This window comes from Pelodiscus sinensis, chromosome 1 (assembly GCF_052426305.1).
Source record: "Pelodiscus sinensis isolate ZL-2025 chromosome 1, ASM5242630v1, whole genome shotgun sequence".
Classification (NCBI taxonomy): domain Eukaryota; kingdom Metazoa; phylum Chordata; order Testudines; family Trionychidae; genus Pelodiscus; species Pelodiscus sinensis.
In genome coordinates, this window is record NC_143052.1 from 116,437,157 (window position 1) to 116,452,216 (window position 15,060).

The window sequence follows — 15,060 nt, forward strand, 5'->3', positions numbered from 1 at the left end:
CCTGATTCCCCTGTCCAGTTCTGCTTCCGGTGGCCAGCTCTCCCCTCCTCCTCACCCCAGAATCCCCTGGCACCCGCACCTTTCCTTAGCCCTGCACCTTCCTGGTGCCTCCTTTTCCCCTCTTTTTCCCTAATATCCACCCCCTCACCAGTCTCTGCCCCTTACCCCTCCTGCCCCTCTGTGCCCTCACACACAATTTGTTCCATCCTGACTTTCCTCATGCCCACCCCTTCTTTCAAGCCTTCTCCCAGCACCTCCCCCTCCAGTGCCCTTCCCCCTCCTGCTCTCCCAGCATCACCCTGTCCCCCTCCCACTGATACCGCCCCTCCTGCCCTTTCCCTCATGGTCTGCACTTGCCCCCCTGGCATTTGTCTCTCTCTCTCCCGCACCCCTGTCCCTTGGTGCCTTCCCCCTCTCCTTTCCTCGCCGCCACCACACGAGCCGGTTCCCACCTTCTCCTTCCATGCTGCGGGGCTGGGGTCTGCGCTCAGGGCCCGGAGGCCGAACCCGGAGCCAGCCAGGCCCCGCCACGTGCCTCCCGCGGGTTTCGAAACCCCGGGCCGTGACGTCACGCCCAGGCGTCCTTCCTGCCCACGTGCAACGCCGCGCACGGGCGGCAGGCGGCGAGGAGGAACTGTGTGTGGCAGAGATGTCCGGGGCCGAGGGGGCAGGGCAGGAGGACGCGCAGGGGCGGGGCCCGCTCCAGGCAGAGCTGGGGAGAGACCCAGCTCCACATAGCGCTGGAGCAGGGCCCGGCTCGTGACTCGCCGGCACTTCCGGGTGCAGGGGTGCGTGGCCCGATTCTACCACATGGGTCGAATCGGCCTAAGGGCCGGCAGCCACCAGGCACACTGAGGCCCAGCATTTTTTTTCCGCGGCCTGGTACCGGGCTGCGGACCATAGTTTAGGAAATGCTGCTTTACAGGAATAAAGTATTTGCCGTACCGGAACCATCAACTCCAATCTTATGAATCTTGGTCTGGTGATGGAAAGGAAAGAAAAAAAGAAAATCCCTCATGTTTGAGAAGCAGTGCAGTTGTGGGCATGACATGGAAACTCTTCTTAATTCCTATAGCTATCAGTTGAGTTGGATTAATAAAAATGCTGTTTACAAGCATTTAAAGGCTTTAAAGTTGATGTCCTTGTGCTAAAGCACAGTTCTATTAGTCAGGATTCCTGCATTCTAGTTTTGATGTAGTTTGTGACCTTAATTCAGTAAGTCAGTTGACCTTTACTTGCTAGTTTCTCTATCTGTGCAGTGTGAATACCTCAGTGTTGGAGACTTAATTCATTAATATCTTGTAAAGCATTTCTGATGCAAGTTTACATAAAGTGCTAAGTATTCTAATTATGTAAACTTTCAGTGGCAAAGGGTTGCTAAGTATAGATAAAATTATTCAGAAAAAGTAGGTTTTATACTCTGGGTAATCTTGTTTTTTACCAAGGGAGCAAAACTGAAAAGAGAGGCAAAAAATGTAATGACTCTTCTTTTTATTGTTTTAAAATACTTATTTAAGTGTATGTAAAGGTTAGAATTTTAATGCAATACCATCCTTGAATATCACTTTAAACCCCATTTACCGTGAGGATACTTTCAAAATTCACGCATACCTTTCTTCTTGGAGTAGATTAAAATATTTATTAAATCTTATTTTACCAGGATGTGCACACTGCAATGCTTTATCTTTCTTACGCTGCATCAATGATGGCAGTCATTCATTCTGAGAAATGTACTGTAAATTGGTTACATACATAAAAGCAAATGAAATTGGTTTAGGAATTATTTTTTTTAATTATTGAACAGAAATTTGCTCTATATGTATGAATACTGGTGGTGTCAGTAGTTTGGCACACACTTGATATGAAAAGTAACAAAGGATAAAGATAACTTTAAAAATATTTGCTCATGTAGTTTGTCTAAAAATGTGCACGTTTATTTTTTAATTCCCATTTAGTGTAAATTGTAGTCTGTAAGTTCCTAAAATACCAGACTTGTAAGTCATGTATTCTTTAATCAGATCAGCTGTAGGCTTTCCAGATAATCAGTTTGGTATTTGAAGACAGGATTGTGTTAAGAAATCAAATGTGCATAAAACGTGCTCTTACATAAGAAAATCAATGGATAGCATTTCCAGTATGAGGCATTAATTGTTGTTAGTCTGAAAAATTCTTACTTGAACACTTTGATTTAATGTAGGATAGTACTGGTATGAAGCTGTGGAAGAAACGATGGTTTGTGCTTTCTGATCTGTGCCTCTTCTATTACAGAGGTAAGTTTTCTAAAGTTTTTTGTTTTACTTTGAAAATGGGAAAATTTTTGCATCTTTCAAAAAATTTGAAAGAGTTACCATAAACTGTTCCCCTGACACACAGACACGCTACAGTTGAGGGTATAAAATAAAGTTAGCCCCATCTTCTAATTGAAAGGGTGTTAATTTTGATATGCAAAATCAGTGCCCTGTTAAAACTAGCTGCACTTTCTAGGTCAAAACCACCTGCTGACATTGTGTTTGTCCAGCTATGTCAGGAGCAAGACGGGGCATTGGCTGTGGTCTAAATATCTGGGAATATGTGGTAGACAGACTAGTACAGGGCAAGTAATTCCATTATCCTTGCCATACACACAGGGGGCTTCCTCTTTATCCATGCTGGTCCCAGCCAACTAACTATTGGGATGAAGAGTTACTCCCAGACACTCTCCTCCTATGATGGTTCTATAAGGAAGGGGGTTAACTCCTCACGTTACCTGTTATAGGATAGGAACCCTAAACCCATTCTTTTTAAAGTCCTTCACCAATCCATTTCATGAGATCACCAAATCCATTCACTTTGGAGTATCTGCACTGGACATCCACCACAAGCTTGCCTGGTCCAGGGGGGGCATTTCTGCCACAGCTTTGAGTATAAATACTCTCCCTTTCTCCCGTCACCTGTGTGGGATTGGGGTAAGTAATCCTGCTGACCTTGTCTGCCTTTTCCTATTGTTTCCTATGTGGAACAGGGGAAGCAAACCTTCTAGGGAGGAGGAGACTTAAAGGGACAATGACCACTTTGCTACCAGCCCAGCAACTCTTGCCATTAAAAGGGTAACTCCTCTTCTCCATTCACCACTTCATTATATGCGGGGGGCATTCTCCCTTTCTCATTTGGTCATCTGAAAGCCTGCTTTGCCAGGCAAAACAAAAGGTTGCATAAATAATTTACTTCTAATTTCACTACCTTGCTCGCATTTTTAAAACTCTGTCAGTGAGTAGATAGGCCGAGGTAAATTTTAATTTCAGGGGAAATTGGAGACAAATATGAAGGGCAGAGCCAGTGATGCTTGTGTTAATGGAGAGTCAAAAGCCATTTCTGTGATCCTCCCAGCTCTCTTGGGGTACTCATAGATGTCTGAAATGATAAAAATATTACATGTGGTGTTCTCAATCTCCATTTTTGATACTGTTGAGGAAACTGGGAGCATTGGATGATGCAGCATAAATACCAACATGAAATATGATTCATGATCTCTCGTGAGAGAGGAGGTACAAGCCATAATTCAGACACAAAAAAAATTCACTAAGTTTGGACTACGACTGAGGGGTGTGGCGTTTTCAGTTTGTTCTGAGGTGAAAATTATTTAATGATTGGTAGGAAAAACTTGCAGCACATTTCTAAGCTAATAAAGGTAAATGAAGCCTCAAAGCAAAAAAGCTTTATTGGAATGCAGTCAGCATGCTTGCATTCAGCACTTGAAAGATTACATGTTATCAGATAAACCACTGCTGAGTCAAAATCAGTCTACTCAGTAGGACTATAATTTAGACATGGAGACATTGGTTGAGCTTCAGTTATTTTATTTAGTTAAGTGGCCCAGTGCACATTCTGTGGTTTTTCTATAATGTTTGCCTACTTGTAGTAAACCCTTTAGGAGTATGTCTGCATAGCCCATGGAAGTTTTATGTGCTTAATATTCTGGGTTGGTTGAGAGCGCTTTTTTTAAAAAAAATACCTAAAAGTCTGAGGGTATGTCCACGCAGCCTGCATCAGAAAGTGTCCCAGCCGAGGTCAATAGACTTCGGCTGGTTGGGCTCAAACTTCCACTTTTACTCATAGGTCAAGCCTGCCGTGGCAAGCTACTGTGCAGTAAATCAGCCTCCAGTGCTGTGATTTTCAGTGTCCACCCTGGCAAGACACTTATTGCTCAGTGGCTCTGCAGTTAGTGCATTCTACGTAAACCACCTCTGCAAGAAGCAAAGAGCTTGCTGCACTCTGGATAGTGCACTGGGGTGCCATAGTGGACACCGTGGGGCACCCTTCCTCTAGCCTCTCTTGTCATCTGTTTGAACTCTTGCCTTGCTCAGGTGACTGACTAGGTAACCAAGACCTACCCTTGCATTCTTTTTGAAATTTGAAAGTCCCCTTCTTGTTTGCTCGGTGACACATTGTGTGTTCTCAGGGCCTCTCTCCAGCTGGTCATGCTTGCTTCACGCACCGGGAGAACCCTGGCTTGGAGCCATATTGAGGTACTAGACTTCGTCAGTGTTTGGTGAGAGGAGGCAGTCCAGTCCCAGCTGCGCTCCAGCCATAGGAATTACGAAAGGGGCCATGACCAGGACACCCTGCAAAATGTCTACTACAAGGCACAGGAGGCAAACTGCCGCTCCAGTGTTGCACCGACAAACTGCAGGTACTAGAAAGAGCTGGATGATATACTTGAGGTCCACTCCAAAGACCCATGTGAATACCTCGGTGGCTTGGATCATCCAGCAGTGGACCGAGGCAGGAGGAGAAAGTTGTGGCCCAGTGTGTGAAGGGGAGGAGGGACTCAGTCAGAGGAGGACTTGGCATCTTTAGAGACGTGCACTCAGGAGCTGTTTTGTATCCCCGAAGAGGTGAGCCACTTGCAGCTGTCGGAAGCTGTGGATGATGCAGCTGGCAAACGAACATTCTGGAGGCACTACTAGCACTGCACATAGAGCAGCTGCACAATTTCCCCCTCCTCTCCAGCTGGTGTCCCAAAACTTTTTCCAGTATACTTCCCTGTTCCAATCAACACAATTTGTGCACCACTCTGTCCTCAGGTGCCATCTGCCACACTTCACATCTGCCAGCTCAACCACCACCTGTTGCCAATGTACTCAGTGCCAAACGGCATACAGCTGAGCCTTGATGAACTGAAGCCTCCTTTCCATAGCATATTGGATAGTTGGGCTGCATATGAACTATGGACAAATACAAACTTGTGAAATTCTCAGGGTGTTTTTTACCTCCTGCTTCTCCACTCTTCCTCCCTGTCTCTCATAGTGCAGATGTTTGTTTCATGCTTCACATGTGTTTTCAAAGAAATCTGTATTCCATTACATGCAAGCAAGAAAGAAAGAGCATACCCCCAGCAAAGCTACGGTGACTGTGGCTTTAAGTCCAGTGCATGTCAGAAACCACTAGCAAGATAGCCACTGCACTCCCATGCATAGCAACAACTTTTACTGACATTCAGCATCAAATGGCTGCCTCAAGACATCCCTCATCCTTATGACCTCGTGCTGTGCTCCTCGAAAAGCCCTGGTGTCAGGCTGTTCAAACTCTGCCTTCAGGCTATGTAGACCAGGCCTGAGTGAAGCTTTCACCCTTCCCGTCACAGATGATATGGAGGGTACAGCACATGGTGGTAACTGGAGGGATTTTATCATTGGGCAAGTCCAGCTTATTGTACAGACTTCACCAGAGAGCCTTCAAATGGCCAAAAGCACACTTCACAGTCATTCTGTATCTGAGGGTATGTCTGCGCTGCATTCCTCTTTCGAGAGAGGAATGCAAATGCAGCCAAGCGAAATTGCAAATGAAGAGCGGATTTGAATTTCCCGCACTTCATTTGCATAATCGCGTCCGGCTGCTATTTCGAAATACCCTATTTCGAAAAAATAAATGTAGTCTAGACACTGTTATTTTGAAAGAAAACCTTTCTTTCAAAATTACCCTTACTCCTTATAAAATGAGGTTTAAGGGTAATTTTGAAAGAAGGGTTTTCTTTCAAAATAACAGTGTCTAGACTGCATTTATTTTTTCGAAATAGGGTATTTCGAAATAGCATAATTCTGTCTGGGAGCTAACGAAGCCCAGGAAATTCAAATCCGTGCTTCATTTGCAATTTCGTTCCTCTGCATTTGCATTCCTCTCTCAAAAGAGGAATGCAGTGTAGACGTACCCTGAGACACCTTTTTATTGAACCGCTCCTTGCTGCTGTCAAGGCTCCCCATGTATGGTTTCATGAACCATGGCACTAAGGCGTAAGCAGAGTCTTCAAAGATCACACTGCTCATTTCCATTTCCCCCACAGTGATCTTCTGGTCCAGGAAGGAAGTCCCTGCTGGCAGCTTCTTGAACAGGCCAGTATTCTAAAAGATGCGTGCGTCATGCACCTTTCCAAACTAGCCTGCTGTGAAACAATGACAGTGATCCGCAAGCGCCTGCAGACTCATGGAGAAATGCCCCTTGTGGTTAATATACTGGGAGGCTAGGTGGTCAGATACCAGAATTGGACTATGCATGCCATCTATCACTCCTCTGTAGTTTGGGAAGCCCATCTGTTCAAAACTATCCATGATTTCATGCACATTGCCCTGATTCATGGTCTTTTGGAGCAGGATGTGCTAATGGAAGTGTGCAAGACCATCAGTCGTGAGTCCAGTGTTTGACTTTCCCACTCCAAACGATTGATGACTGACCGCAGGGAAGCTCTTGTTCGTGCGTCCTTGTGTCACAGGATAGGGGCAAGCTTAGAGCACAGTCCGGGGAAAGTGGCTTTCCTGGTCCAAAAGTTCTGCAGCCACTGCTCGTTATCCCAGGCTTGCATGGTGATTTGATCCCATCACTCAATGCTTGTTTCCTGAGCCCAAAAGTGACGTTCCACTGTAGTCAGCGTCTCCATGAATGCCACAAGAAATTTCATGTCATATTAACGCTGCTTGGAGTCCTCATTGTCACTTCACAGCTTCTGGAATAACTCAACTGCCATGTGTGATGTGCTAGTGAGATCTATCAGTATTTTTGTCAATAGCTGGGGATCCATTTCCACACACAGAGGAAGCAGAGTATATAGCACACAAGCCAAATGCAGACAGACGCACATGGTTTGCTGGGATGCAAAGTGATGCACTGTGGGGCATTGGGATAGGACCCAAGATGCCCTGCACCTCCCCAGAAGCCTCTGCAGCAGAAGAGGAAGAGGTGCTCGGTAGGATAGCTGCCCAGGATGTTACTGCAAGTGGCGCAACTGTGCTGCAAACCACAAGTGTAGTCACGCTAATGTGCTGGTAGCTTGTCAGTGTGGACACCCAATAGCATTTTCTCTGTTGCATTCCATGTCAAGAAGCCCTTTCAAGATTTTTTTTTTTAAATATTCTGGACTGTAGAGAAAAGATGAAGCAGGAGCCCAGACTATAACTCCCCTTGTAGCCACACACCAATTGAGCTAATATAGGGCTCAAAACCATAGCCCCAGGGTTTGTCTGTACATCACATTGATGCACATGGGATCGAACTTCCCAGCCCTGATGGACAGATTTGGGGTAGTGGAGCTCCTGCTACTGCTCTAAAAATAGCTGTGTTAGACAGCCCTTTGAAGCTGCAGCTCAGACTGTAGTTTTGGGTTCTGTAGCCCCACCACCTCCATAGGTTTCAGAGCCCAAGCCACAACTTCAAAGAACTGTCTTCACAGCCATTTTTAAAACGCAAATGCCAACTCTACTAGCCCATGTATTTAAACCCCAACATGGAGGCTAGTTCCAGGGGGGTGGGTGGGGGGGGGGTGGTGGGTGTGAGAGAGAGAGAGCTGCATGCAAGACTGGGCTTGACCCCAGGCCCTTATTCCCCTAATAGCCAATTGAGCTAATCAAAGACTCAGAATCAGAGTTCCAGGACCATGTGGGTTTGAAAGATCTGAGCCTTAGTATTAATCTGTGTGCACACAGCCCTAGCACAGGTCCAGGAAGGCCTCTGGTGTTTCACAGACTTCCCAGCAGCAGTGGGTAATACTTTAGGTACTAAGTATCATGGCCAGAAGCACTATTAGTACCTAGCTGAGCGCATGCTTCCCCTGCTGCTGCACAGAATTTGCCCAGAGCAGGGAGCAAAACTGACCTGTGAGCTGGGGCACCTGGACTGTGTGCATTGTCAGGATGGTGAGTGGAAACCAAAATCTTCTGTAATCGTGGTTTCCAACATTCTAGCCACATGTGGCTATTTGGCCCTTTGAGTGGGGCTAGTTTGCTATAGCAGTAACCACAATAGTGCTTCGGAACTGGTTGGACACAGCAGTTCTATTCTGTTGTTGCATCTCCATCTTATCATTGCTACAGGGCAGTGTGGGACTGGCTCCCAAGACATGCAACTAAAATGTCCGATTCACACTACTGTGGGAGAGAGAGCTCAGCAGCTTGAGCATTGGCCTACAAAACCTAGGGTTGTGAGTTCAATCCTTGAGGGGGCCGTTTAGGGATCTGGGGCAAATCTGTCAGGGATGGTACTTGGTCCTGCCAGTGAAGGCAGGTGGCTGGACTTGATGACCTCTGAAGGTCCCTTCTGGTTATATGAGATAAGTGTAGCTCCATATTATCAGAGTGCTTTTTGTAGTGTAAATCTAAAATTCTGTAGAAACTTTTAACAGTTCAGGTTATGGAAAAATGTGTGATTTGTAGTATCGATTTTGTTGGTCTTCAGTCCAGTTAAAATACTAGAGGAATGTAAATATTAATGAGCATAAATATTGCCATGTGGGATTTCAAACAGTTTTGTAATTGAATATGTCTGACTTCAGTCAATAGTTGGAAAGGATGTGCAAATTGGCTCAGAGGCCATCATTTTTAAAAATTATTTTTAAAGTGTTTCTGCTCTCATGTATGAGCAAGTTTTACTGAATAAACAGTGGGATGCAAGTGGTTTTGTCACTGTCTTTTGTCTGTTACTCTTTCAAAGAAATGTAAAGTTATATCTTTTATTGGACCAACCTTTTTTGGTGAGATACAAATTTTTTAACTACAAAAAGCTCTTTATTAAGTGACTTACATGCTTTTTTCAGTTGTTTACATGTGTTCAAAGTGGATGCAGGAGACAGTCTGATTGGGAAACATTCTACCCTTAGGTGTTGATCTGCATATGAGTAAGTCTCATTGGCTTCTTTGAGATTACCCATGGGCAGTACATATAAGAGGCTTGGGAAGCAGTAGCCCTCCCAAAAATGGCTGGCCATGCAAGGTACAAGAAATGCCAGATGCAGTATGGGTCACCTCTCTTTGGAGGCTCACCAGCCATCTGCCTTTAGAGCACTGCTGCTACAACAGGGGTGGGCAAATGGGCCTCTGCAAGCCAAATCTGGCTCATGGACACCCTGCCACTTTACTGCCTCCAAGCCAATCAGGGTCTGGGAGAGGAATGGGCACATGTGAAGTTTTTTGCTCCCTGCCCCTGCCCTGCGAGTGCTGCATGCCCCTTGCAGGACGGGGGCAGTGAGTGGGAGCGGGGGAGCTTGCAAAGTCTCCTCCTGCCCTGAAAGAGGGTGGGTGCCTAGAGGGAACCGCCAGCTGTTTAGAACAGCTGGCAGTTCTCTGTAGGCAGGGGGTGGGACAAAGACTTCACTTGCTCCCCCTCGCCAATCAGGATCTGTGGGAGGGGGAGCATGGAAGTGTCTTGGCCCAACCCTTCTGTCAGAGACCTGCCCCTTCCAGGGTGGCCCGTGGCCACTTCAAAAAAATTAGTGAAGTGGTCCCACCATCTAAAATTGCCCAGCCCTGTGTTAGAAGCTCCCTAGAAATGCACCCTGATGATGGCCCTGCTTTTGCTCTATCTAAGGCATCAATGGCATAGCACTTCTGTTATAGTTTGTCTTGGTGTCTGTATGCTAAGTTTGGAAAAATGCTGTCATTGTGCTTCATAGCTGTCATTAGAGACAGGCATCCCATATACCTGTATGAACAAATTGTGTCATCTGTGGAAGCATATCTTAAGGTATATCAAGGCTAGACATGCAATGTGTCAGTGAAATATAACATTCACCTAGTAATTTCTGATTTGCAGATTCTTTCCCTTGAATGTTTCTCCAATATGTCTTTGCTGTGGGCATGCTAGTAGTGACTGTAAGCTGAGAGATGTAGTTAAAGCAGGATTAAAATTCTATTTTCCACTTCAGTGATCAAATTTAGTATCTGAGTTTAATATACAAGTCTTCAGAGAACAGTTGAATTTTCCATTATGCTTGATTAGTACAATATTTACTATGGTTTTCACCAAAAACATTTTAAAATGAACCCTCTGTGGCTATTCAGACAGGAACCTTAGTGGGATTATCTAAATTCATCAAAGCTGTTTGGTCACTCGCTGCTGGGGCATTACACATCCCAAAGAGGCTGGGTGAGGACATGAATGTGGGACATGGGAGGGTCAGACTAACCCATTTAGTAGCACCTGCTGCACATCCACTCCTAGGCCCTACCTAACTCAGTTCCCTGGCTGGCCCCAATGCTCTATCCAGCTGCTTGATTCTGTGTTGATGTACTTTCTCTTTCCCTCCCATCAACAAGTTCCCTACTACTGATCTGGGTCAAGAAAAGCTAAACAATATGGTATCAAAATAAAATATTCTTATTGTTCTTTGTCAGTGCTGGTCATCTTTTGAAATCTGTCATCAAAGACTGAATACAGTTGAATTCTGTCATTTCTCAATGAATGAAAAATATGGGAAAGGAAAGTCTAAATAAACATACCATGTGTATAAAACTCCAATTCTAACCAAATATTATATTTTAGATGAAAAAGAAGAGGGAATATTGGGGAGCATACTTCTACCTAGTTTTCACATATCGATGCTTTCTTCTGAGGATCATATTAACCGCAAATACGCTTTTAAGGTGAGGTCATTCATTTTCACTTTAAACAAATATATATACTTTGGAGTGCAGAACACTTTTCACTGTGTGTTTATGCATGATAGGCGAGACAGAAACAGCCTGTGAGATTGATTTTGCATAATACTGTATGCCTGGGATGGGCAATAATTTTAGATGAGGTGACCACTTCACTAATTTTTAAAGTGGCCACTGGCCATCCCGGAAGGGGCGGGGCCAGGACACTTTCATACTCCCCCTCCCACAGACCCTGATTGGCCTGGGGGAGCATGTGAAGTCTTTGCCATGCCCCCTGCATAAAGGGAACTGCCAGCTGTTCAGAACAGCTGGCAGTTGTCTCTAGGCACCCACCCCCTTGCAGGGCAGGAGAAGACATGGCAGATGGCCCCTTTGCCCACCCCTGTTGTATGCAGATGATGTAAACAATGTAGTGTAGTGTGCAAATGGTTTTGTTATGTCTATAGACAATTGCTAAACTTGAGGAAGGAGCTAACTTGGCATATGTCATCGTTTAGCAGCTCCTTTATTTTTAAATCGCACCTTGGTAGTTTGGAATTGCTATCTCCATATGTAGTTAGGTTATGTCTTCATGACCCTATAGTTTCAACTACCGGAGCGTGAATTACAGCACACACTAGCATGCTGCACTGCAATTCCCTTGTGTGGACATGAACTAGAAGGTATCTTGTTGGTGTTAATTTATTTCTTGTTAAAGAGGAATAAGTTAACGCCATGTAAGAGTATGTCTATACTAGAACACCTTAACAGCATTTCAACTGTACTGATTTCATTGCTATAAGATCTCTTTTTTGCTGTATGCTGACAGGAGAGAGTTCTCCTATTGACATAATTAAAGCACCTTCAGTGAGCAGCAGGCAGTAGCTACGTTGGTAGGAGAATCTCTCCTGTCAATATAGCACTGTGCACGCTGCCACTTAATTGCAGGCAAAACTTATCACTCAAGTGCGTGGTTTTTTTTCCCAATGTAAATGGTAGTTTTGACATAGCCTTAAGTAATTTACTTCACATGCATAGCATTCGCGCAAGGGACTTCCAGCTCAGCATACTGGTGTGTGCTGCAGTTTTGACCTCCTTAGTCCGAATTGTGGTGCTGCATGAATAAACCCTGTGATGTATTTTCTTCTGTTGTGCACATGGCTGTTTATGAAACTGGGATTACTAATAAGTGCACATCATGCCGTTTCTTTGTAGTTTTAGAGAAGAAAAAAAACACTTGAAGCATTTACTGTGCTGTAAATAAAAGAAAAAATTACGAGTTTAATGTTTGTCTCGGTATTAAGCACACTATTTAGTATGAAGTATTTATTTTAGTAGGTATATTCTTTAATTATGAGAAAAGTCATCATTTACATATTCTCTAACATGGAATTTCATTTCTTGGTTGAGAGTTCCTTTTTGGGTGTCCTTAATGATTGTTGAGCTGTACACCGCTGCAAGTTACAATGGTGAGTACAAATAAAAACTTACATTTTTGGCAGTCTGAACAATACAATTCACTTAGTATCTTGATATTAGGTTAATGTTTTATGAACATCAGTATGGATTTTTGATAGCAGGAAAGATGTGAATCATTTCAGCTGAGTTACGTGCACAGAAGCAACAATTATAACTTTCAGGTTAACTCTTTTATTACTTCATTGCATTAAACAAGAAGCATAACAGTGAATGAAATTGTTCTTGTGGGAAGTGTTCTTTGTACTGTTTTCATTAACCTAAGAACAATGTAGTAAAAAAAAAAAAAAAACATATTTACCCTTTTTTTCCTTATACAGGAATCTTGTCTTATTACAATGGCCTTGTGATTTCCAATCAGGCAGCTCATCCAAACATGAGGACCTATTATTTCTGCACAGATACAGGGAAGGAAATGGAGTTGTGGATGAAAGCCATGATAGATGCAGCACTTGTACAGACGGAACCTGTGAAAAGGTAATGCAGATTGGCAAACCATAAGAACAAGGAGCTAATTTCCAGTATTGGGTTTGAGTTCATTCATTTAATGCAAGGTAATTTGGCATGATAGAAATGATGAGAGCACTCTTGGAGATATCTGCACTGTGGTTAGATACATATGGCTGGTCTGTGTAGTTGACTCAGGCTAAAGAATTATTTAATTGCAATGTAGACATTTGGACTTGGACTTCAGCCTGAGCTCTGGGATGTTCCCATCTCACAGGATTTACCCTGAGCCTCACATCTAGAGCACAATAAACAGTCCGTAACCTGCTCTCTGCTAACTGGAGTCAGTTGGCTTGTGCCAGACACAGGCAGGGTCAACATATGGGGGGCATGACGGGGAACATGCCCCCCAAATGCCATGGGCAGGAGGGGCAATGGTCCGGGTAGGAGGGGGATCTGGCACCCACAGCAGGGATCCAGACCCCATTACTGCTTGAGATAGCAGGGGAGTAGACCCTTGGCCCATCTAGTCACCCAGGCCTTTGGGGGAAGGGGCAAGGGTAGGGAAGAGAAGAGAATTGGAAGGAGTCACAGCAAGGGCCAGGGGGAGACAGAGCAAGGGTGGAGAGAGGCAGGATTTGGGACAGAGGGGCTTGTACCAGCTATTCATTAGGGTGGAAGGGGGCATGTGGTGTTTGGCCTCACTTGTGTCCCCTTGCCAGTTACCTTTGGACACGGGTTTTTAATATCGTTGAAGGTTCAGAGTTTAAAGTCTTTAATCTTCCTCAGTATAGCAGGGTAGTTAAAAATGATGACAGCTAGCACCTTGTTTACATTCATGTGTCCACTTTTACTACTACTATTTGATCTTAACTAATGATGTTAATGCTAGAACTTTTCAAGAGGGGAAAAATATCCTGTGAATGTGGACACAAGGAAGAAAAAAGGCAATATGGTGCTATATCAAGTGCATCTCGGTATTTGTAAAACTCAGACATTTGCACACTAGAGACTTTGTGATTAAACTCATTCCTGCTTCATGATTCCAGTGTCCTTGTTTCAGGCAGTATGATGATAAAATAGAAAGTCCATAAGGAATGCTCTGACCATTGTAGCTTTGGGCTTAATACTAATACAATTTGCACCTCTAAAATCCAGGATTCTCTGGTCTGACAACATCTGTGGTCCATCATGATGGTTCGTGGACCAGCACTAGGCTCTTACTACATTTAAAACACAGAGCTGCAGTAGGGGGAGATCTGGGACCCAGCGCAAGCCGGGACTGCTCGCACCAGGTTCCTGACATACCCCCCACTGCGTGTCTGCATTTTAAATGTAGTAAGAGCCAGGCTGCTTGTGCACCCGGCTCCTACTACATTTAAACTACAGAACTGCAGCAGGGCTCTTTATCAGCTAATCGTGTAGTTGATACAAATTGTCTTGACTACACGATTAGTCAGTTACCTGCTTCTTAACATCCTTAGTCCGTAGTAGATATCCACTATGACATCACCCTTGATGATGTCATGATATCTGAAGCTATGTTTATTCTGTGCTGCAGTGTGGACTATGGATGTGTAAACTGAAATAGAGTGAATGTTAATGTGAACTAGGTACCTTTTGTAGTTCATGACAGCAGCTTCCATTCAGAGCAATTAGACTGCAGCAATTCACACCCCCTGTAGTCTGTTCCAAATTATAGATAAGCCCTTAGTTGTGTCAGGGTTACAGGATTTAGCCTTAGGGTGTTTGAATATATTGATTAATTTTAAGGGGCTGCTACTGCAGTGCTGATGCATGCAGATCTTCAATCATGCCTCATTTTTTGAGGAGTACAGGATCTTTCGAAAAAGAGTTTTATTTTCGAAAGATCCCTGTCTAAACTGCCGTTTTTTCTATTGACAAGACCCTTTTCGGGGAGCGGCGGGGGGGAACACAGCCACCATTATGCAAATGAAGCATGGAAATTTAAATTCCGGCTTCATTTGCAATTTCAAAGTGTCTAATTTACATCCCTCTGTCAAAAGAGGAATGTAGTCTAGACATAGCCTAATAGTCTTGAAATAATTAATTGAACACACATCTTTCGAGACCAGCAAAGTTTATTAGGCTTATGTATCTGTTAGCTATCACAGGGCTGGAGAGGAGGAGTAGAGATCTGTTTCTGCTGAATCCATCTCTTTGCTATAAAATCAGTCTTAAAAATCTGTTTAGCAGGTTATGATCTTGTACACATACTATAAAATAACTATTACTGGAT

At 44.2% G+C, this 15,060-nt stretch overlaps 1 protein-coding gene across 17 annotated transcripts in view; it reads left to right on the forward strand.

Annotated features, from left to right (window-relative positions):
- Nucleotides 1-15,060, forward strand: part of PLEKHA5 (pleckstrin homology domain containing A5) — a 240,472-nt gene that overhangs the window by 145,577 nt on the left and 79,835 nt on the right. For 16 of the 17 annotated variants that reach the window (XM_089769630.1, XM_075897764.2, XM_089769580.1 and 13 more), the window contains 3 exons: nucleotides 2,198-2,270; nucleotides 10,783-10,883; nucleotides 12,715-12,830. In XM_089769630.1, the coding sequence (XP_089625756.1) occupies nucleotides 2,198-2,270; nucleotides 10,783-10,883; nucleotides 12,715-12,830 (290 nt within the window). Of the gene's footprint in view, nucleotides 1-2,197; nucleotides 2,271-10,782; nucleotides 10,884-12,223; nucleotides 12,347-12,673; nucleotides 12,831-15,060 lie in introns of those variants that run through there. The other variant, XM_089769628.1, reaches the window with a different exon arrangement.